The sequence below is a fragment of the Notamacropus eugenii genome, chromosome 3, assembly GCF_028372415.1.
Source record: "Notamacropus eugenii isolate mMacEug1 chromosome 3, mMacEug1.pri_v2, whole genome shotgun sequence".
In the NCBI taxonomy this organism is placed as follows: domain Eukaryota; kingdom Metazoa; phylum Chordata; class Mammalia; order Diprotodontia; family Macropodidae; genus Notamacropus; species Notamacropus eugenii.
The window spans coordinates 192,134,754-192,158,523 of NC_092874.1; the positions used below are offsets into that span (position 1 = coordinate 192,134,754).

The window sequence follows — 23,770 nt, forward strand, 5'->3', positions numbered from 1 at the left end:
ACTTACTCAAGATCACACAGCTAGTAAATGCGAAGGGCAGTATCTGAACCTGGGTTTTACTGACTTCAAGTCCAATACACTTTTGACTGTATTTATGATAGAGAACATGACAGAATGTGCGTGATCTCCAGATTGTCCCAGACATTGTGCCTGCAGGGCTCCACAATTCAAGATGCTCACAGTGTAAGTTGGAACAATGATCAGTCCTAACAGGTAGGGCTGCCATGCCCTCCCGCAGAGCCCTATTATGATGCTTGGCCAGAATTTTACAATTGCCTGTCTCTCAACTTTTAACCTAACCATGAGTCAGCCAATCATTTCACAGAGAAGTATGGTAATTTCCAGGAGGAAAATTGAGAACAATTTAGAAAACTGAAAGCTTGAAATAAGGAAGGAAGCAAGAGACTGAGAAGATAGAAATAAAAGGGCTGAGGGAAGAGGAGGTTGCGGTGGCAGGTGGAGGGACAAAGAGAACAGAAAGATGGGTATTTTTTTTTCTTTTTAAGAAACACAGAGAGAAATCAATTTTACTTAGTGAATAATTTAAAGAGTGAGGGGGAACTAACTAGGTTGAAAGGACCTATGGACAAAAGGAGGGTTTGGGCAGAGGCTGTGACTGACACACATGTGCTCTGGATTCATTACTAGGTTGGGCCCAGACACCAGAAAGGGTGATCATTATGGTCCTAACTTTTGCATTGAAAGTGTAAGCTCCCCTCTTCCCTCCCTCCCTTTTCTCATTCCATACTCATTATGACACTCCATCCTGCTTCTTCTCTCTCTTTTTTTCCTCTCCTCCCTCTCTCCTCCCTCTCTCTACTTCATTCTTTCAGACACAGCCAAACTTGGAATGCTTCCTGGGGAGTGGCCCTGCTTGTCTTATTCCCCAGTCAAAGGGGGGACTGACTGAAAAAGGGTAAAGACATACTAAACTGCTAAAGGAGACGGTAGGAAAAGACAGATCACGGCACCTAGTGAGTTGTCCTGCTGTCTGGGGCCCAGAAAAGGGAGAGAGAATGGGGGTGGTGGTGGTGGTGGTGGTGATCATTAAGTTTTAAGTGGTGGGATGGCAAATTTTATTCTTTTATTCAAGGTTCAGGAGAGGAAGAGCCACCAAACAAAGCAGAGGGAGGGAGACAGACCCAAGAAGTCAAGGAGAATTGGGTGTCAAGGACTGGAGAAAAACTATGCAAGATGGGGCAAGTGGCTATAGGTGGGAGGGAACTAGAATAGGCTGATTAATGGGTGTGCTGAGAGCAAGGAAAGATTGAAAAGAACAAAGAAGAGTAAACAAAGGACAGACACAGGAGAAACAACCATAAAAAATCAGAAGAAGGAGATATAATATGATGAGGATGAAAGAGTGGGAGTTTAAGGTCAAAGTGGGGAATCCTATATGAGAAGAGCCCAGTCAGTGATAGAGACAGGGACACTAGAATAGCCTGTTCCTGAATAAGATGCTGCTCTCTTCCTCACTTCTCCACGCTCCCCTTTCCGTCCTCTCTTACCTTTCCTACCTCGTCTCTTTCTCTCTCTCCTCCCACAGACATGTTGCCTTTGGGACCCAAGATTCTGCTGTGCCTCATCGCAATCTTCATCCCTTCTGGTAAGTCATTCCCTTTTTTTTTCATATTCTATCTAAGGTGTCTGTTTCCAAAGCTTGCGTGTGTGTGTGTGTGTGTGTGTGTGTGTGTGTGTGTGTGTAGGGGGTAGTATTATCAGGACCTGGTACAAAAATCAGTACCTCTCCTAGCCAGAAGAGCAATAAAAGGTTAAGTCTGCCAGGGAAAGTCAGGAATGTGAATAAACATGGTCTTAGACTGGCAAAAAGGTCCACTGAAGGCTGTATATAGTATGGTAAGGCAAATACACAAATATGCATACACCAAGGGAAAACACCCACTCAGATTTATGTACACTGAAGGAAATAAAGCTAGAAGACTGGCATAGGAGATACATATATGCAGACAAGCAAACATTTGAGAGCAAGGAAACATGAACATTTTACAAAATACAGTCCTTTCTGAATGAAACATGCATACTCATAAGCCCATGCATACATACTTACAGTACACATGAACATGTATGTGCATTACATACACAGAAGAAAAATTCAAGGCAGAGATTAAGAACTGGGAGTAGACCTCACACTTGTAAAATGGTTAGTTTCCTTGCTTCTCTGCCAGATAAATGTTTACTAAGGAAGAATTTCTATGGCTGTAAAATCTTCAGTACAGTAAGTCAGGGAACAATCTTGTCCTGTCATCACCTGGTGTATCACTAAGAGGGAAGAAACTTAGTGTTGTTGGTTGCAATTATCCAAATTCTTTCTCTTGTAGATTGGAATTTACTGGGGGTTAATGGTCAGCGAGGAGGTAAGTGTCCCACCTTTTCTGAATTCTGTTTGGAAATGATGGAGTGGGTTGGTAAGAGTTCAACACATTATACCATTGGTGAGTAGCAGAAGAGAGAATCCTGTAGACACCAAAAAGTCCCTTAGCTCTTGTAATCTCATTCCTTCACCGTGACATCTCTTGCTCTTTTATATATTTGAAGACTCTTCTCTCAGGAACATCTCTTTGACTCTTTTCCTTTGCCTTTATCCATTTCTCTTACATTTCCTATGCATGCAAATTCCTTGCAAGTTAGCATTATTTCATTCTTTGCTCTTGTATCCCCAGGGCCTAACACAGTGCCTGGCATATAAAAAGTACTTAATAAAAACTTTGATTAATTGATTTTCCAAGGAAAACTGGCTGGTCAGCTATTTCAGACAGAAACCATTGGGTTATTACATGAATTTAACAGATGGAGAAATTGAGCTATAGAGATAGAGTAGAAAGTTTTCTCAGAGGCATCTTTGTCTCTTTTTGAGGAAGCAGGGGACTATAAGTGTGGAACACTACAGAAAATGTCAAATTTTTTGATGTCTTGGTTAGTTTTGCTAAACTTTAAAAAACTTTTTATTATAAGAGATAACTTTCTGAGAGGGAGAAAAACATTGGTAATACTCTGGGATCCACTGAGAAGTGCAGGTGGCATAAAAATAAACTATACCAATAGAATTTTATTTTTTCAAAAAGAAAAGTTTTCTTGGGTCTAACAGTGAAGTAAGCGGTGGTAATCTGGAAACAGCACCGGGAGGTAAATTTCTCTGCCTTAGAGTTGGTAAATCAAACACTATTCAACTGCTCCTCCTTTTCCCCTCCTGCTTCTTCCCCCACTTAGGACACTAAATATTATTATGAAGCAAAATTGTTGATATACTGCTGGAAAACCTTAGAGGTCATCTAGTCCAATAGGTGAGGAAACTGAGGAACAGAGAGGTCAGGTGACTTGCCCAATGTCTCAAAGTACTTAGAGTGTTTTACACTGTTATATTTTCCTCCTTCCTCTGATATAGCAAACAGACTATATGACCAGAGGAAAAAAAATGAGGAAAGTAGCCTTTTGTTCTTGTTAATGAAGATATTTGACTCCCTTTATTTCCTGAGAATAAATCAGTCAATAGAAAATCAGTAAATCAGACTTTAGTAAAAAGAAAACAAAAAATAGAAAGAAAATAAGTTTTCATTTGTGCTGTTCAAAGTTGGTTCTTCACAGAAGCAGGAAGATGTATATTCTTATTGTGACAGTCAGAATTAAAAAACAAAACAAAACAGAAAAATTGTCCCAAAGATGGGTCTGTGGTAGAGAAGATCTGAAAAACTTGGACATTGTATTTTCATGCACTAATTTGTCTTTCTTGTCCTCTTTGAGAACTGATAAAAGAAGATAGGTAAATTCAAGCCTTGAGAGATGTGGATATATATGCCTAAAACCATATACTATGTCTGCCTCTTGTGATATACGTAATAAAGGTTTAATAAATAAATACTTGTTGGATTGAATTGAATTGGACTGCACTGGATCCTAGTATAAGTATATTTCTTTCTGCAGTATTAGCAATAGTCAGAGAAAAAGACATGGCTCCCTCTTCAGTATTTTACTTTTATTTCCCATATGTTTTCCCGCAACTATCCTGTGTCTTGTCTCGCTATGATCAGTTGAGCCAAGAACAAACACAGTGAAGGGGCTGTAAAAGGCAGTTAAATAGTGTGAATTTGCTGACACCTAGTGGACATAATTGGCTATGTTATGAACTCAAGTCAAATCAATTCTTATCAGCGTTAAACGCTACTTTCGGTCCTAGTGATACAAGATGCAACAGTTCCTCAAAGTGCTTGCAGACACATGAGGAGGGTGATACATGTACACAAATAACTGTAATACAACTTAAAATTTGATGAAGTAAGCAAAGAAATCAGAGTAACACAAGAGATTTAGAGGTGGGTGGGAACGGATTACTTTTAGATAGAGGGATCAGTGTTCCCATATTGAAGGAAAAATGCATAGAATTTGATTTTAGCAAGTTTGACAGAATGCTTCAGTTTTTCAGTGGGAGAAATTTGAAGCTCGAGAGCATATTGTTTACAATTTCAGAGAGGTTTTTTTGGTTTGTTTGCCCCCACTAACAGAAATAATCTTTTGCAATGACTCCAGAGTCTAGGACAGGAAAAGAGCTTTTGAGCAATACCAGAGTTTCTCTCCTGTCACTACCACTAACACCCTAACAACAGCCACCAAGAAATAGTCAAAAGAACCTTTAGTAATCTGTATCAAACTTTAAACCTATGGGGTGTATATTTGAAACTATATAGGTTTAGGTGATAATATAGTTTAATTCCATTAGTTTACAAGTAAGTAAACTGAGACTCAGAGATCAGTTAAGTGATTTGCCCAGAGTTATACAGTAGTTACTAACAGAGCCTAAATTTGAACACATATCTTTGTACAACATTCAAGTTCATATTCAGTCCAATGTTGAATATCAAAAGAACAAGGATCTCAGCCTAAGGATTTTTCATTTAATAGAATCTGATGTCAGGGGTGTAAAGTATTATTACTATCAGCTATCTACTATATATATTCTATATGTAGAATTATCAAGATTGGAGGGGTATTAAAAGGTTTATTCTTTTGTCTTTAGGAATGGCTGTATTTTATCTTTCTCAGACAAGTGGAGTCTTTCCTACTTTTTAAGATCTTTACAGCAAATTACACAATCTTCTTAACCATTCAATATCTACAAAATCAAACCTCTTCTCCATTTGTTTGCTGATCTCTATCTTTTTCAAGGATTTTAGCAGTTCATAAGATCATAGAATTATAGCTCTAGAAACTGAAAGGATTTCAGTCAAGACCCTTCATATTACAGGAGGGAACTGTGGCCCAGGGAGGTTAAATGATTTGCCCACAATTACGTAGATAGTAAGTGTCAGAGGTGGGATTTAAAAATCCAAGTTTCTCAATACAAATCAAGTGTGCTTTCCACTTGCCATCATCCTTGAGGAATTTGATATTCTTATTGACAGCCCCTGTGATAACCTGACCACACAACTGGTCACCTCTACTCCGTTCACCCATTATGAAACCACACAACCATAACAGGCAAACTTAGACACCATCATCCCTAATTACACCACTTCTAAGAAAGGACTTTAAAATTCTGCTTTCTTACCATGTCACTTTACCTTCTATCTCTCCCTTTTTCTAACTTGAATTAAACTTACTATTCATCTATCTCTTGACTTATCCCTATTTTGTTATCCATCACCTGTTCCCTGTATTAATTTGCCTACATGGTTAATCTTGACTCCATAGTCTGCCACTTTAATGTTTCACTAGCTGCTGTTCTAGCAGCCCTTATCTCTTAGAGTTCCTATCCATGGTTAACTCCCAGCAACTTATTTCTACTCAAGGGCTATTGAAGGTCATTGAAAGCGGAAACACTGTTCTGATTTCACTTTTTGCTACAAATTTATGCAATACAACTTTACTACAGACCACTACAGATTGACAGTTCTACTATATTTGTACTTGTGAATTTCCTATCTCATTTCCCACCATACTTATTTTTATATTTCACTTCACTTCAACATATCCAAAACAAAACTTTTCTCCTCAAACTCTCCTCTGTTCATAACTGGAATGAACAAATGGATGAATGAATGAAAAAACACTTATTTTGTGTGTACTCTGTGCTAAGTGCTGGGGAAACCATATAAATGAGAAACAATCTCTATCTTCAGGGAGAATAGTGGTAGACAACATATATTAAGGGAGTAGTGGCTGAGGAAGGGTGTCTTGTTTTGGGAATTCAGGGGTGGTGAGTGTTCACTGACATGCCCTTTCAAGGTGCAAATAGTCGTGCTGATCTGACAAAAAAATTCCCTGAGCAAGAGGTGAAAAGTGGAAGGAGAGGTAAGTGTAATAGCAAGGCTAAAAATGATCATGGCTCTGGGTAGTTCAGAACAGAATAGCTTCTCCTCCATCCACCCCCCACTGTGGTTCCTACTTCTGTTGGGGGTACCACTATTCTTCCAGTAACCCAGGTTCCTAACCTCAGAGTCATCCTTGACTCTTCATTCTCCCTAACCCCAACACAACCTATCAAGTTGCCAAGTTTTATTGAGTTTACCTTCACAACCCCTGTTGAATCAATTCTCTGCTCACCACTCACACAACTACTACTTTATTCAGGTTCTTATCACACTTTATCTGGACTATTGCAACAACCTCAGAACTTGTCTCCCAGTCTCCAGTATCTCTCCTCTCCAGTTCATCATCCGCACAACTGCCAATCTGATATGCCTAAAGCACAAGTCTAACTATGTTTTTTCCCTGCTTGAGAATCTTTGATATCTCTTCAGCTTTGAGGATCAAATACAAATTCCTCTTTTTGACATTTAAAACCCATAACCTTCTGTCTATGGCCTACTTTTTCAGCTGTATTATATAACTCTCCTCCACATATACTACATTGCAGGCAGACTGGTTTACTTTCTATCCCCCCTCCTCTCCCAATTTAACAATCCATCTCTTTCCACTGTAACTTTGCAGACTGTCCCTTATGCCTGGAATGCACTCCCTCCTCATCTCTGCCTCTTGGAATTCTTAGTCTCTTTCAAAGCTCAACTCAAGTGCCATCTCCAACAAGAGATCTTACCAGATCTCCTCAGCTGCTCATTCTTATCCCCTTAAATTATCTTATATTTACTTTGTATATATTTTGTATCATGTTCACATGTTTTTCCCAAATAGAACATATGCTTCTTAAGGATAGTGACATTTTTTTGGAGGCAGTCAGGGTAAAATGACTTGCCCAAGGTCACACAGCTGGTAAGGGTCTGAGAGTGGATTGGAACTCAGGTCCATCCTGACTCCAGAGCCAGTGTTTTATGCACTGTTACTAACTAACTGCCCCAAGAAGAGTGACTTTTATTTCTGTCTCTGTATCCTATGTGCCTGAATCATAGTAGATGCTTAATAAATATTGATTGATTGATTTATTTTCTCTCATTTCTCCTTTTGCCCTCAACTTATACCCACTCCCTATCCCCCACACTTAGAACAAGTGTGGTAGACTCCTACCTCACTGTGAAGGTTCAATAAACTATTTTAATTCCTTCCTCTATTCCTCAAGACTTCTCATCATCATTATCCACTCATTTTTCATCACAGAAGTAGCCCTCTTCTTGACAAAAGCTAAATCCCTCTCCTCTGTTCTCATTCTAGTCCCTTCAGCTTCCACCAGAACCTTTCTGCAGCTGTCATCTGGTTTCATATATCATGAATCTCTTCTTATCTACTATTTCTTAAACATCAGCCTAAAAACATGCTCTGAGCTTCTTAATCCCTTCCCCTTTCCTTTTTCTACTTTACTGCTGACTTTCTCAAATGAGTCATCTAACCTCCTCCTTGATATATTTTCCCCTCCAGGTTCTTAGGACGTCACTGTCTCTCTCCTCTTCTCCTTCTGATCTGACTACTTCTTCTCAGTCTCTTTTGCTGGATCCTCATCTAGATCATGCCTTCTAACTGTAGGTGTCCCATAGGCTTCTATCCTAGACCCTCTTCTCTTCTCCCTCTACAGGACTTTATTTAGTGATCTCATCAGCTCTCATAGACTTATGTTGACAATTCTGAAATCTACCTATCTTCTCTGATGCTCTGCTGACCTCCAATCTCATGTCTACATGTCTTTCAGACAACTCAAAATGTCCAAAGCAAAATTCATTATCTTCCCCCTAAACCTTTCCTGCCTCCTACCTTCCCTGTTATGTAGAGGGCAACACCATCCTCTCAGTCTGTCAAGCTCACAACCTAGTTGTCATACTCAACTCCTCACTATCTCTCACTCCCCTTATTTGAGCTGTTGCCAAGACCTCTCAATTTTACCTGTGCAACATCTCTGGAATATGTTCCCTTCTTTCCTCTGACACTATCATCACTGTGCAAGCCCTTATCACCTCACACCTGGACTATCGCAATAGTCTGCTGGTGGGTCTGCCATGTCACTGTCCCCTCTCCCCAACTCAATAAATTCCATTGGCCTCCTTTACCTCCAGTATCAAATACAAAACCCTGTCATTCAAGGCCCTTCATAACCTATCCCCCCTCCTTTCTTTCCAATCTTCTTAAACTTTACTCTTCACTCTTTGATCCAGTGACACTGGGTTCTCTGATGTTCCATGAACAAGACACTCTATCTGTTGGCTTCAGGCATTTTCTGTGACTGTTCTTTATTCTTGGAGTGCTCTCCCTCCTCTTTTCTGTCTACTAGCTTCCTTAGTTTCCTTTAATTCACAACTAAAGTCCCATCTTCTGCACAAAGCCTTTCCTAACCCCTCTAAGTTCCTTCTTAATTATTTCCTATTTATCCCTTATATAGCTTGTTTGTACATATTCCTTTGCTGGTTGTCTCCTCCATCAGATAGTGAGCTCCCTGAGGGTAGGGACTGTCATTTGCCTCTTTTTGTATTCCCATGCTTAGCACAGTGCCTGGCACATAGTAGCTTAATAAATCTTTATTGACTGACTGATCAGATGCCTCCTTTTCCTCTCAACCTACTTTTTTTCTGTTCAAAGACTTTCTAATCACCAAATCCAACTACCTTTTCCCCCATCCTTATCCTATTTGATTCTTTTGCAGCCTTTTGCCCTGTTTACCATTGTAGCTTTTTTTATTTTGGCAAAATTTACCTCCTTTTATGTTGTATTAAAGTTATTTGGATACACTTTATCTCCCCCATGTACTTCCTCTGCAGTTGGCAAACAATTTGTTGAATTTGTTTTTGAAGTGAAAATAGCATTTGAACTATTCCTAAGTTTTTTTTTCCCATGAAAAGGCACAAAGCATGCTCTGAACATTATTCTGGCGATTCTCACCATTCCATAAGGGAGATTAAATGAGTTCTCATGATCTCCTGTCTTCTGAAGTCCCAAGAGAGGAAATGGTATCAACAACATGTAGGGTTCAAAGTTTAGGTCATCAGGGGGAAGGACTCAGGGTGGGATTGGGGCCAGAGGTGGGGAGTGGAGAATATTGGAACTACTTGGAGGAATGATTTAAAAAAATTCATCCTTCTTTATTCCAGATGATACAACCGAAGAGACATTTACAGACGATCCTAGTAAGTTTCTTTCTTCTAATATTGTACTAGGAGTAGAATTGGAGCTGATTTCTGCAAAAAGTGAAAGTGGAGAGAGTATTAGACATTATAAATACATGAAATCCTCTTTGTCAGATGATGAAGCCAAGTTTTGTTCTGATTATCCTTTCCATTCCATTCAGATTCTCAATCCTCCCAAATATCAGCCAGTCCTCCCTTTGTAATTTGCCCTTTAGATTCTATTTCTTTCTCCCTAGTTCTTTCAGCCTCTCTGTAGACATGCTTTATTCCTCTTGCCTATTTTCTTTCTTTGAATTTCCCCTCTCTCATCCCTGTACATTAATCTGACTTGGAATATTTCAGATCTGGTGGTAAATGATCCCCCAACAGATGACACAGGTGAGTTGGAATCTGGTACCTTAGAGATCTCTATACTGAGAATATTCTTATACTCCCATTAGTTATTACCATATTTTACCACGTAACTGTCATACCTTGTTTTCTTTCAGTCCAAAAACTGGTTTATAGCATTTCATCGTGTAATCGTTGCATGGTATAGTTCTGTTTGTCACGTTGCTTAAAAGGTAAACAGAGCAGCAATGTATTCACCAGTGGCATATGGATGTGAATTTATCTCTCACTTATTGCCAGCCATGAGCCTAGAGTTCTCAGCCAATGTGCATTGTCAGTATATTTCCAAAAGCTGACTTGCCTGGTTTGTGTAGAGCACTGTCACACAACCCAGTGAAGAGCTGTAGATGCAAGGGGAGCCAGCTGGCAGGCAAAGCTGCCATGAGTAAGTCATGTGATATGGTTAAGACTTGCATTTTCCTGCACTAGCTAACCTGAACAGTTCATCTGCCAGCACTACAGTTTAGTAATAAATGATTTTTAAGTAATACCAGCACAATTAAAGAAGCTCCACATAATGGTCAGACCCCACTTTTTTGAAAAAGAAATAATTGGCATAAAATCTGAGACTATTATGTAGTGAAATATGGTACCTGGGTTCCTTGGGATGTAGGTTCCTCATCTGGAAAATTTATCTAAGATCCTTTCCAGTCCTAAGCCTATTATACTATTATCATTCTGCATGAGAAAAGGGAGGGTAATAGAGTGTCACAAATTCAAAATGAGAGATAAGGAGAACTCAAAAGTAGTCTGATAGCCAAATTGGAACTGTTCTATCAGTACCTTGGACTTCTCTTTAATGAGTATTCATAGCTAGTTTAATTTCTACCTGTTGTACCTGACCCCTAAACCTAGCCTTATTTTTCAGAGAAGTTCCTTAGCTCTAGAATCCTTCTTTCCCCTCTTCCAGTACTACAGATCACTCCATGCTACCTCCCCTCACATTACAGGCTCCTTCCCCCCCCGCCCCACTCTACTCCACCTGCCCACATACATACTCTTGTTTTTTTCTTTGCAGTTCTGGTTGATGTTGTGCCTTCCATAGATGATCAGGGTGAGTTTGGCTTTGAAAACCCAGGGACTTCCCCAGAAGTGTGAAGGGACAGGGGCCAAAATAGATGTGTTTATTGTTCAAGTAGATACCTTCTTTAACTACACCTACTCTGGATTCATTCTATCTGGGAGGGTTTTCCCCCTTGACCAAGATCTCATTCTAACTTAGTTAATGAAAAGGCTAATATAGAAAATCAGTACCCAAATGGAAAATTAGAGATCTCTTTCCAACATTGTGATAATTCTAGTTTACTCTCAGAACTAGGATTCTCTCAAGCATACTGCCTGGTGACTTCTGGTGATGTCCCTTCCAGATATCTCCCATCGTTACTCTGATCTCTAAATAATCATGGAGTTTCCTTCCTAAGGCGCCAAACTCATACTTTGCCTATCTCTAGTCCAAGTCAAAAAGTGACAGGAAAATGGCCAGATCTTCTCTTAAGGCATATCCCAAAAAGCCTAGCTCTACAAGTCCAATAGGAAAGAACCATATTCTTGTGAAGATACACAGTTCCACCAGGATTCTGTCTTTTTCTTTGTCCCTACACTCAAATCCCTAGGTAAAAGACCTTTTGAACACTTGGACCTTTATTATGTTCAAGCTTCCACGTGACTACACAGAGATACTAGAACCACATGATTCTTCCCAAGTCTATGGATGGCAAGAAAGAGAATAGATTCATATTTCTCCATCTAATTCTGTTGGGATTCATTTGTCCCATGGCTCATGAGCAGTCTTTAAAGCAGTCTTTTTATATAGGCTGTCTGTAAAGACAACTGAAAAACTGAATAACATCAAATCCCCACATCTAGCATCACTCCCACCCACACAGCAGTGGCACAGTAGATGACATCAGAAACTGATAGTAACCTATGAAAACTTTCTATTTTTTAGCCATCTCCAGTGACAAAAACACCAGTGCAGGTAGGAGTGCATCCTGCATGCCTCTCTCTGTTCCTTTTCTTTCTCTTCCTTTGCTGTGGTTGCTTCTTGTCTCCTTACTCTTGGGTATAAATTCTAGCTCATTGTTTTCAGTTCTTTCCCTAATCAACTTCCTCTAGGGCAGGTGAAATAAAACCAAGGCCTCTAGAGTTTATACACAAATGCATTGAGTATGGGATAATGAGCATGATGAACTAAAGAGCTCATAGCTGTCAAGTAGGCAGCTATGACTTCAGAAGTATTGTTGAGACTGGGTGGCATGAAATCTATGAGTGGGAATGTGACTCTGGAAGGGTATACCTTATTTAATAGGAATAGAATAAGGAAACAAGGTGGGGATGGAATATTGTATATTGAGAAGATAGATTCATACAAAGATGTCCTTGGGTGGGGGAGAACAATATTGGGAAGAACATTTAGGGGGAGATCTAAAGAAGCAGAAATAGCAGGGATACTGTCCTCAGACAATACTACTGTCAACCTGGACAGGGAGAGGAAATAGGTGAGGAGTTTGGGAAACAGAACAGAAGCCTGACTTAGTAGCCCAATAGAGTAGAATTTGGGGTCTTTGATTATCCAGACATTTATTGGCAGAGTAGTTAATGATTTCTTGACTTACTTTAATAATTCCAGCCTTCAAAAGGTAGAATAATTAATGAAAGAACTTCCTTTTTAAGAGTTGATTCTCATCAAAAAGGAGAAGAACTGGTTGCTGAGGGGAAATAAATACAAGTTTGCAGGGTGGAGGGAGGAAGAAGAGTGATCTCTGGGAGTGTCTACACTAAACCATATCACAACAAAAATCTTCTTGAAGTAATCCCAACAAGTGATCGACCAGTTTTTTAAGAGCTCTTTCGAGCAGAACCCACTTGTCCCTAAGAAAGTTCATTCTGCTTTTGGAGTAGTCTGATTGTTGGGGAGTTTTTTCCCCTATCAGTTATGAATCTACCTCTTTTTAACTTCCATCCGTTACTACTTTGTTTTGTCTCCTGCAGTCAAACAGAACAAATTCTATTCTTTTCCACACAGTATTATTTAAAATACTTTATTTAGGATAGTACTTGGCATTTATATAGTACATTAAGGTTTGCCAAACTCTCTACATATATTATTATATCCTATTGCCATAACAACTTTGCTAGGTGAGTGCTTAGCATGGTTCATATGACATGCTAAGGGTTTAATAAATGTTTACTGATTGATTGATTGGTTATTATCCACATTTTGGAGATGAGAAAACAGATTCAGAAAGATTCAGTTGTAGATTATAGAGGCAGTACCCAAACCCATTTCTTCCTGAATCCAAGTTAGTGTTTTTCCTGTGTGTCACCATGCCTCTATCATGTCCTCTCCTAAGTCTTCCCTTCTTCAGGCTAAACTTCCCTAGTTTCCTCAAGGGATCCTCAAATAGCACAATCTTGAGACCCTTCGCTATCCTAGTCATTTTCCTTTGGATACTTGTCAACTTCTCCATGTGTGCCCTAAAATGTGTTGCCCAGAGTTGACCACAATTCTCTAGTTATAAGTCTAACCAGGGTAGACTATGGTGGTAATATAACTTCCCTAGTATGGAAACTATTCAGAGTTTGTATTTGCTTTCATGGCTGCGACATCATAATGTTAGTTCTCAATGAATTTGTTGTTCATGAAAACGTCTAGATTTTCTCAGGCTAATGATTATCTATTCATGTTGCTTACATCTTGTATTTGTGAACCTAAGTAGAAGACTTTACATTCATCTTATTAATTTTATTCTCTTTGATTCTTCTAAAATGTCTAGCCTACTAAGGACCTTTTGGATTCAAAATATGGTGTGTTAACTTTGCTTTGTCCCATCTATAGATTTTGATAGGGATGGCATATATGTCCTAGGCCAGGGGTGAAGAACCCGTGGCCTTGATATCACAATTTGTTCTGTGAAGTTTGGATTGGGTCAAAGGGCTGCATTTGAGGACCTAGAGGGGCCATATGTGGCCTCAAGGCCACAGGTTCCTCATCCCTGTGACCTAAGCAATGATAACAATGTTGAACAGCATAGAGGCAAGTATAAATTCCTGGAACAATTCACTGGAGATGCCCTTCCACACTGACATTGAATCCTTAATGGATTCTCTTTAGCTTTGGTCATGTAACCAGTTTCAACTCTACTTAATTGTCCTACATCATTCAAATTTGTCTGTGACTATAGCACAGGAGACTAAAAATCTTGCTAAAATAGCTTGTTTGCGCATTCTGCTTTAGAATTTGTGGTAAAAAAGGAGAGGAAAACTAGGCGTAATCTGACATACACCTTAGATTTTGGGAAAGGATATTTCTAAAAAACAGTACGCCATGGATTACAATACCACAAGGAGAGTCAACCCAGGGTACATAAAAAGCTCTTAAGAACACAATTCTTAAGCCAGAAGGAAATAATTTTGATGAGGGGAAAAAGTGGAAGTTATCTAAAGGATTATTACTAATTCACAAGGAGCTCATTGATCAACTTGGGATTTTAAAAATGTACAGGAGATGGAAGCAAGAGAAAGTAATGGATGATTTTAATGCAAAAGCAGTCTTTAAGAATATTGTCAGGATTTTTAAAGCTCAGTAACAGCTAAAGTTGTCAAGAAAAGTAAAGGTAGAAGCAAAGTTTTTTTTTTATCATAGAGAAGAAGGGGATTAAAGAAGGAATAAGATATCAATTTTATGTGAATGGAAAGCAATAGAAAGGAGAAGATGTTTAATTATTATTTTGTTTTTATTTTCTCTGACAAGGAGAATGATATTTGAACTGGAAAGGACAGGGGAACAAACTAGTTACAGAGAGTGGATCACTAAGATAATTAGTGAGAGATTGAGAAGCACCTAGTTTTCTCAATTCAAGTTATCAGTCAGAGGAACTCTGAGAGGTTTTCTGAATAATTGGTGGGTATCACTTCTGGACTGTTTGTCAGTGGTCTTTGAAAATATTGTGGAGGAAGGCAAATGTCATTCCACTAGTTTAGAAAATGGCAAGAGTTGTCCAAATTTCAAAAAAGGGAAGAGAATGGAATTGGCAAATTATAGGCCAGTGATGTTGACCTTTATTTTTGGAAAAATTCTAGAATGGATTATTAAAAAGATAAGTAGTATCTAGAAAGGAAATAGTGATCACAAATTAGCAAGGTTTCATCAAGAATAGATCATGTTATATTAACTTCATTTCCTTTTTTTTTGGACAGTATTGCTTCACTGGTATAGGGAGCATAACATAATGGATAGAGTAAAAGGCTTGAAGTCAAGAAAATCTGAATTCAAATTCCCCTTCTAACACTTAATACTCAGTCTTCACCACCTCTGTGTGTCTTTGTTAACTTCTTGGAATTATGAAAGACAGAGGGGATTCCCGCATCAGAAATTTTCCACATCAATTAACTGAAAATCTTTTGAGTATTTGTAGGCTAGCCTGAGAAATCAGGATAATATTATAGATATAGTTTACATAACCTTGAAAAAAAATTGTCAGATCACTTATACTGTCCTCATTGACAAGATGGAGAAATGTAGGGTAGACAATACATTAGACAAGTCAGGTGGACTTGGAAATAGTTCACTGGTCAGACCCAAAGAATAGCTGTTAATCATTCATTCTCAATGTGGAAGGAGGTCTGCCATAATCAGGCCATACTTGGAAGATGACTTGGGTGGTGAAGGGTCTCAAGATTATGATATATGAGAATGATTTGAAGAAGCTGATAATGATTAGCTTGGAGAAGAGAAGAAAGTATATGGCATGTTAGCTGCAAATATTTGAAAAGCTCTCATCAGAAAAAAAAATTTTGCACTTATTTTGCTTAGTCCCAGAGGGCACAACCAGTGGTTTGCAAAGAGGCAAATTTAACCTGATGATATAAGGAAAATTTTTCTAACAATTAGTTATTGAAAGGTGGAATGGGCTGGCTAGAGAGGTAGTGGTTTCCCCCTTACTGCAGGTCTTTAAGGAAAGGCTGGATAACCACTTACTGAGCATGATACAGAAGGGATATGTGTTTAGACATGCGCAGGACTAGATGTATTTTGAAGTCTCTTCCAAGTGTGAGATTCTGTAATTTTGACTTTTCAATGTCCCTGATTTTTATTTTCTTTTTCTCTTTCTCCTTTTTCCCATTTAGATCATTTTAGGGGAAAAACAGGGTTGGATAGTTTTGAAATTCTCCTTCTCTCTGCTGGGGGTCCCAATCTCTTTTGGTTTCCCTACTCCTTGTCTTTCAGAAAATCTTTTCTCTATACTCATTCTTTAAAATAAAAGGAAATAATTTCTAAAATTCATCATTTATATGCATATAAGAAATAAAAATATTATTTTTCATAAATAAAATTTTATTTGATACATAACATTTTTTAGTGTCATAAAATTGTTAAATGTTGATCAGATCACAGTCAGATAAATGTTCTCTTTATCATCTGAAAAAGCTTCTCATATTCCTGATTGAGAAACTCTTACCCTAGAGCATTTGATTTCCTTGTGTGTGAGTAATTGGTTGGTTTATCAAATAACTATTAGGACTAGGGATTTCTACTGACATCTGTACCCTTGATCCATAGGCAAATCAAACAAACAGAAACAAAAACTCTCTTAGTTCTTAACCCTCCACTGATTCTCTACCAAGTTTTGGATATTTTCCACTTAATTCAATTTCCCATATGAGAAATTCTAGGGTCCTTAAGATAGGAAAATATTTGCTTCTTAAGCTTTGGTGAATTTTTTCTTGTTCTGTTTTCAATAGCGATGCAAAATGTTTTCCTGCCTAATAGTAAAATATATATATATGTATATATATGCATACTTATGTATGTGTGTGTGTGTGTGTGTGTGTTTATTTATTTTCCCCTCTCTCAATGTTATTTGCCCTTTCACAGTTCAGAGGAGAAGGCAGGTACTACTAAAATATGGGATACTTAAACATCCACAGGAAAAGGAACACCAAACATTGCAATCTCTTTAATTTGAGACAGGAAGATAGGTGACTAAGCACTGACTCCTCCCCTTCATCCTCAAAGAAAATACAGTGCAGACCACTCTGAATTTTTACTCTGTCGAAACTGTTTGCCTGTTTTCTTGGCTTTGCCTATTTTCTGACATTCCCTTTTTGTGTTGGGTTCTCCTTCCACAGAGTGCCGGGAGGAGCAGTTTCCCTGTACTCGCCTGTACTCAGTGCATCGGCCAGTGAAACAGTGTATCCATCAACTATGCATCGTCAAGTAAGGGAGCCCAGAACCCTCAGGATTAGTTTCCTTGGATGGCATAAGTATCTCCCGGGCACTGGGAATTCTAGAGATTTTTTTTTTAAAGTTTAATGAAATATCAAGAATGTTGAAGCTTTTCATGCTAACTAGTTCTGAAGATGACAAGCTTGTGTCACTTACCTGAAGGAAGTAGACACTAGGCACTTTGGTTAAGGAGGAGAAAATGGGTTGAAAATGGGTTATCTAGTGGAATAAAATTGAAGTCAAAGATACAATACCAGGTAAAGGAGAGCATAGGGAGGAGCTCCAGAGCAATTTGCAAATTTGACAGCTAATGAAGGAGTTTGTTTCATGAATGGGGGCTTCATGGCATCTTCCGAACAGAAACAGAATAGCTTTGGGAAATCCAAGGTTTGCATGTCTGTGTGTGGGGAATGGGGTTGAGCTTGAGCAGAGCAAGGTAGATGGGAGAGTGAGCTAAGGCTTGGAAGGAACTCTACTCTCCAAGATAAGCCTGTCCCTATTCTCCCTCTTAATCAGTGTCTTTGTCTTTTTCCTTCATTGCTTTTGGTTTCTCTGGATGTTGACAGTCTCCGCCGGATGTATATCATCAACAAGGAAATCTGTTCCAGGCTCATCTGCAAAGAACATGAGGTTATGAAAGGTAATATGAGGACCTGGGGTTGGAGGAGAGGGATAAAGGTGTTTTGGGTCCTTATTGCAGGAAGCTCAAGTTCTTTGTCAAAACCCAGTAAGACACATTTCCTTCTGCAGAATACTGCCAAAGGTAATGGTACATGTCTGTTATCCTTTTTCAGAAACTCATATGACACAAAGGGTCCAAGCATACTTAGGATAGTTTTTTTTACCCATGACTCAATGTCCATTGAGGAAACTTGGGACCATGTATGCATGGTACCTCCTAATACACTGAAATATACGCCTTGCTTGTAAACATTTAGTTCACAATATAACTGAGGAAAGTCTTTTATCTTAAAGAAGGGAAACAAAATAGAGATCATAGAATCATTAGTAGGGGTGGTGAGGTGTTGTAGTGGATAGAGCTCTGGGCCTGGAGACAGGAAGACCTGAATTCAAATTCAGCCTCACTTTTGTTGGCTGTGTGACCCTGGACAAGTCACTTCACTCCTATCTACTTCAATTTACTCATTTGTAAAATGGGGACAATAATAGCACCTACCTCCCAGGGTCACTGAGGATCCGGTGAAATAATAATTGCAAAGTGTTTAGCACAGTGCCTGGCACATAGTAAGTGCTATATAAATATAAGCTCTTGTTGTTATGACTTTTAGTCTTAAATATTTATGTAAGTCCCCAGAGGCCTGTGTCCTGAGCACGGACAGAGGCTCTTGTCCAACAAATCCTTTCTTGGCCTGAAGCTCCTTGTTCCTTAAATGGATACGAGAAAGTTCAGATGATAGTCTTCCCTCTTTTTCCTCTTCCTCCAGTGATCATGCTTCTGAAGAGTGGGCACCAAATCCCTACTTTCTTAGGCCGGGCTGAAAAAATGAGAATTTTTGATATTATATTTCTGGGGATAGATGATGACTAAAATATCTCCTGGGTCTGGATTCAGTCTCTCAGATTGCTGCTGCTCATTTCTCCACCTTCAGTCTCTTTACAGTTAGGAACCTGATTCATCACCATGCCCTTAGGCAAACATTTTATTTTTTTCATTTCCTCAAATGGGAAAGAGAGAGAGAAAGAACAATTTTCTTTTAGATTAAATTCCAAATTTTCCAAAATTTACATAGTACTTTCTTTTAGTTCAGAACTGTGATATTATCTGATTGGAGAACTCCTTATACCTATGCAAATAGATAGCTTATCAATAACTAATTGACTTAGAGATTCCTACGGCACTAGAAGTTATAGAACTTGTTCAGGTCACAAAGCCAGTGTATCCTGACCCTAATCACTGTAAGGTTAATGCAAGGTTAATGATGGGTGGGGGGAAGAGTTAAAGATCTTCCCTTCCCATTAATAGGACTCAGATAACTTTTGTTAATTTCTAATGAGGCACTGGGTCTCCAGGATCGTTTTCAGTCCTGAAAAGAGTATGTATACTTTGAGGTGAGGTTTTGCTTTGGGGCTTACTTTTTGAAAGAAGGTTGGTGTACCAGATAAGACTCTGGGCAGCCGTTTTGAGAAGCCCCATGGCTTTGAAAACCCAAATGTTGGTACTTCTCTCTGGTAATGATGTATGTATTGTCTATGGTCAGATGGTTGAAAGCCCTGTCTGTTGGTCTTTCTGTTTGAGATTTCTGCTTGTAATTTTTGTTTGTATTTTCTCTGAAGTTCAGGGTGCTGACTTTCCCCCCTGAACTAAGGGAATGATATATGTTCTTGATTAAAGTAGATTGTTGAGTCCTCAAAAGTTGCTTTCCTTTTAGAAAAGCAGATCTAAGAACCTGTACAGCAGGTCCTCCTATATATGCCTGGGTCCTTGCTGATACAACCACTAGCCACACTGCCTCCTCTCCAGAGTGTTAAGGTTTTCAAAATACTCAGAATGACTGTTAGTTATAGTTTAAGTATTATATCTCTATTTTACTGATGAGGAAAGTAAGACTCAGAGAAATTAATTGACTTGCCCCAAATCACAGAGCTAATAAATGTCAGAGCAAGGCTACCAAACCAGGTCTTATCAGTACAAGTCCACTGGCCTTTCTTAGCCTATTGCCTTTCCACTCTAATAATAACTAGAGAAAAGAAAGCACAAACACAAAAACCCACAAATAAAAGCTTTATTCATGTTTCCTTGATCCTTCTCCCCATTCGACTCAGAGATAATGAGATGCAAGAAGCCGGTGGGGGAAGAGGTAGAGGTGAAAAGATTTTAGCAAAATCTGGATTTATCTATCAGGGTCACTGAATGGAAAAGAGGAGATGCTGTTTTGGACCATCATTTCCTGTCTTAAAATTTCCACACAAAGATTTCAGAATTTTCTGGATGGGGTTGAGCAGCCTGGTCCCTGATTGAGACAGTGTGCTTTACGGACTTAATATTCATCCGTTCGTCAAATACTTATTAAGTGCTCTGAGCATCATGCTTGCCTGTTATTGACTAGCTTTTCAAGGGCATTTGCTGGAGTCCCAGGTTAAGAGGGCAGACATCATTATGGTAAGGAGACTTCACTAAAGAACAACAAAGTCAAAGACCTAAAGTAAAAATCATTATTAAAAAATAGGTAAACTGGTGCACAAACAGGGCTGTTACCTACTGCACAGTGAGTCAGATACAGAGCTGAAGATAGTACCTAAAGGATCTCGGGCTCCCACTTTGGCATTCAAGTTACTAGAGTGTCTGTTTTGCTTGGTCTGTGGAATATCATGGGTAGAGTGGTTTTAGAAAGACTGGAGGATCCGAAGGTTATGGTTTTCAGGGTGGGTATTTATATTTTGGAAATTAGCAAAGACTACAAATCAGGGCTTGGTTTCTTGTTTTGTTGATGCTCTAGACTTAAGAAAGTGATAATTAATAGTGCAGATTAAACTGAAAAGTCGGCATTTCCAGAGAGTTAATTTCCCAGCACACCCTTGCCCAAGACCATTCACTGTGTAAACAAAGATACTTTTCCCCTCCTCTTTGTCTAAGTCTGCATGGTGGTTGAGGGCAGGGTGAGCACCACAGACATGGCCTCATCCGACTCAGCAACTGGTTATTCTCTGTACCAGAGACATAGTGAGCTTTGCAGAAGAAAACTTGTGAGCTCCCATTAGCTCTGTGTAAATCACCTGCAAGAGAAGCACCTTGAGATAGAAGATGGGGCGTGGGGGTTCTTGGCTTCCATATCTTGGTGTTTCTGGGGACTTTTTAAAACAAGTGTCTATCTTGAGTTTTGCACTCAGCTGGCACTTGAATCAATAATTGTTGGTTGCTTGACAAACAATCCCTCAGTTTCCAGAACAGAAAGGCCTATTTATTAGGACCACGATTGGGAGCCAGAGTATAAAAGCTGGAGTTTTTGTGATTATTATTGCTTCCTTTGGACACAAATCCTTATCCTTTCCTTGTATTTATCAACCTCCCATTCTTTGCTTCCCCTCCAGATGAACTTTGCCGTCAGATAGCTGGTCTTCCTCCAAGACGTCTCCAGCGTTCCAACTACTTTCGCCTCCCTGTTTGTGATGATGTAGAGGTGGAGAGGCCCAATGGCCTGTGATCATTAAGGAAGAAAAATGGAAAAAGGGGGCAAGAGGGGAGGAAAAGGAACCATTTATTTCCTAGGTCAGCTCACCTATAGACATCAAGATGTCTTGGTCTGGCTTCTCTGCCCTCTCCCATGGCCTCTGATCCAAAATGCCCATGTTGGGCTCTTTCTTCTGCACTTCAAGTGGTGCTGCCAAACTGTAACATCACTGTATAATCAGGATACCTAATGACTACATAACTGACCTGGATTCCAGGAAGGTGGGATGTCAAGTAGATGACATATAGGGAGGGAGTCTATTCTTGGTAATCTAGAGAATTTCATATACCATATTGCTTTCAAAGAACCCTAGAAACCTTGTTTCCCCTCCTTCTCCCCTTCATCTATCTCTCTCTTCTTACTCCTCTTTTGACTTCTCTATAGTACTAGCTAAAGTTTTAGCATTTGCCTATTAAACCCTCTGTGGGGGGAAAATGATGGTACTTTCCAACATTTGGTTTCCTTCTCAGAGAACTGTAATTCTCCTGAGAATATCTAAAGGACAAAACTTAAAAAAAAAACTTGGGTATGAGCCTGAAGACCAAACCAAATAAGAGACTAGGATGTCTCTCCTATGATCAGATCTGAAAATGCAGCTGGAAGCCAGATATCATTTAATGACTCGTTCATTCACTCATTAGTTCTTTTATTCAGTCAAGCATTTAATGATTATTTTATTGACTTTTCATATAAAAGGGGGTTGTTGTATGAATCCAAAGAACTCTAATTGGAATAGCTGAGTCATTTCTAATTACCAGAAAGTAAGTTCTTTGCCTTTGTTGACCCATTTTCATGATCCATGCTAAGTCTGTGAGGAAGTATATAAGAAATGTGGATTTACAGCCCACAGGGAAGATTTGGGATGTTGGATTTATCAAATACTGTGATTAGCTTGGAGAAAACAAAACATTAATATTGAAGTAGAAAAAAGTAGAAATTAATATAATCCAGAAAAATAGAACTGGGGTGAGATTATGAAGTGATTCATTCCAGGAAAGAAAGTAAAGATTGATGTGTCATGGTGGAGAAATAGTTTCCCAAAGAAAAACCTGGAGAAATGTTTTGGAAACTTTATACAACCTAAGGAGAAAAGGCTTACCAATTGATAAATTCCATAGAGAAAATACCAGATAAATACCCTAAAAGAATGACTTTTTGTTGTATTAAGATATTCCATCATAAAAAGGGCTGGGAAATAGGTCATTGTATTGGACGAGGGGTAAGATATGGGCAAGATGGAACATCATTCACAAGATAAATTCATAATATTGGGCCCATGATATGACTTCCTATTAGTGCAGGTCATGATGGTTCCTCCCTCTTGTTCTAATTCTCAAAATACAGAAAGTATGAACTATTCCATAGACTAGCATTTGTATCTGGGCTTGAGAAAGGGGTATCAGTGCTAAACTATGCTGGATAAATATTAGATTTCTTGGAATGATGAGTTTAAAATACTGGAAAGATGAACTAAAATTTGAGGAGACCTGGTTTCTAGTCTTGTCTCTCCAAGTAGTCAGCTGTGATCACAAACAAGTTATCACTAACCCTCATTTTTGTCCTTTGCAAAATGAGGAAGTTGGAAATTCCTCCCAATTATATGATTCTAAGGATTAAAGTTTCAGTAGTAATCTATCTTGGGGCCTCAATACCAGAGCCTATTCTGGCTCCAAAAAAAAAAAAAAAGGCTGTCTCCTGTTATTTGGGGACGAATTCACTCTATATTGGGAAAAAATAGTCTACTATGTAAAGGGCTGATTCTTGCCCATCTAAGGGCCAGTTTTTTTTTCCCAAAGGATCCTTCTGGCTAAAGAGATGATTTAATTCGTTTCTAGGAAGCAGAGCTATGGTCCAATAAGTTGTTAGAGACCATCATTTAAAGACTGAGACACTTTGCTATTGTAACATATGTCCATTCTTTAGCGATTATATGCTTCAATTCTAAAAAATCTTATTCCTTTAAATGGGAATGGGAATTGGTATGGCTATCAAGGACAATTTAATGGGATCTTGCACTACTTATTTAGCTGCTGAGATGCTAGAAAGAATCTGTTGTTCTGCTTTCCCTTTCCTCTGTTTCATGAAGTTTGTGGGGTTGAATGTAGGCATACATATAGACAAACATATTAACTGTATTCTTTAAACACTATACAGGAACTTCATGGGTAAAAAGTTTCTGAGAGGCATTTAAGAATCCTTTCTAGTACTTGAACTTCTTGTTTTATGCAGGACTAGAGGAAGTATTTCCCTTTGAAAAGTGCCTCAATCCTGGAATTATGTACAATGGATAACAAAACCATGAAAAAAAAACATCATTTCCCCTTGTACTGGAAAGCAATCTATTGTCTGGTTATTTCTTCTTTCCTCCTTATGCTGACATATAGAACCTAGTTGTGACCTGCTTCCATAACTCAACTATGTCTCTGTTTCCATTTCTCTGTTTTAAA

The 23,770-nt window shown here is 38.8% G+C and overlaps 1 protein-coding gene across 3 annotated transcripts; it reads left to right on the top strand.

The window, feature by feature from the left end:
- Nucleotides 1-777: 777 nt before the first annotated feature.
- On the top strand, nt 778-23,661 carry MFAP5 (microfibril associated protein 5). 3 transcript variants are annotated; one of them, XM_072653692.1, is made up of 10 exons: nt 778-916; nt 1,547-1,606; nt 2,340-2,375; nt 9,480-9,515; nt 9,858-9,893; nt 10,924-10,959; nt 11,854-11,883; nt 17,037-17,124; nt 17,700-17,773; nt 21,184-23,661. In XM_072653692.1, the coding sequence occupies exons 2-10, from the start codon at nt 1,549-1,551 to the stop codon at nt 21,294-21,296; spliced, it is 507 nt and encodes a 168-aa protein (XP_072509793.1). In that variant the 5' UTR covers nt 778-916; nt 1,547-1,548; the 3' UTR covers nt 21,297-23,661. The 3 variants fall into 3 exon arrangements, with proteins under 3 accessions (XP_072509793.1, XP_072509792.1, XP_072509794.1); XM_072653691.1 differs by having other exon boundaries at nt 841-974; XM_072653693.1 differs by lacking the exon at nt 11,854-11,883 and having other exon boundaries at nt 841-974; nt 21,184-22,044.
- Nucleotides 23,662-23,770: the final 109 nt, after the last annotated feature.

Coding starts and splice junctions, on each gene's coding strand:
- MFAP5 (XM_072653692.1), top strand. CDS start 1,549: ATGTTGCCTTTGGGACCCAAGATTCTGCTGTGCCTCATCGCAATCTTC. Junction 1,607..2,339: donor CGCAATCTTCATCCCTTCTG/GTAAGTCATTCC, acceptor TTTCTCTTGTAG/ATTGGAATTTACTGGGGGTT. Junction 17,774..21,183: donor AGAACATGAGGTTATGAAAG/GTAATATGAGGA, acceptor CTTCCCCTCCAG/ATGAACTTTGCCGTCAGATA.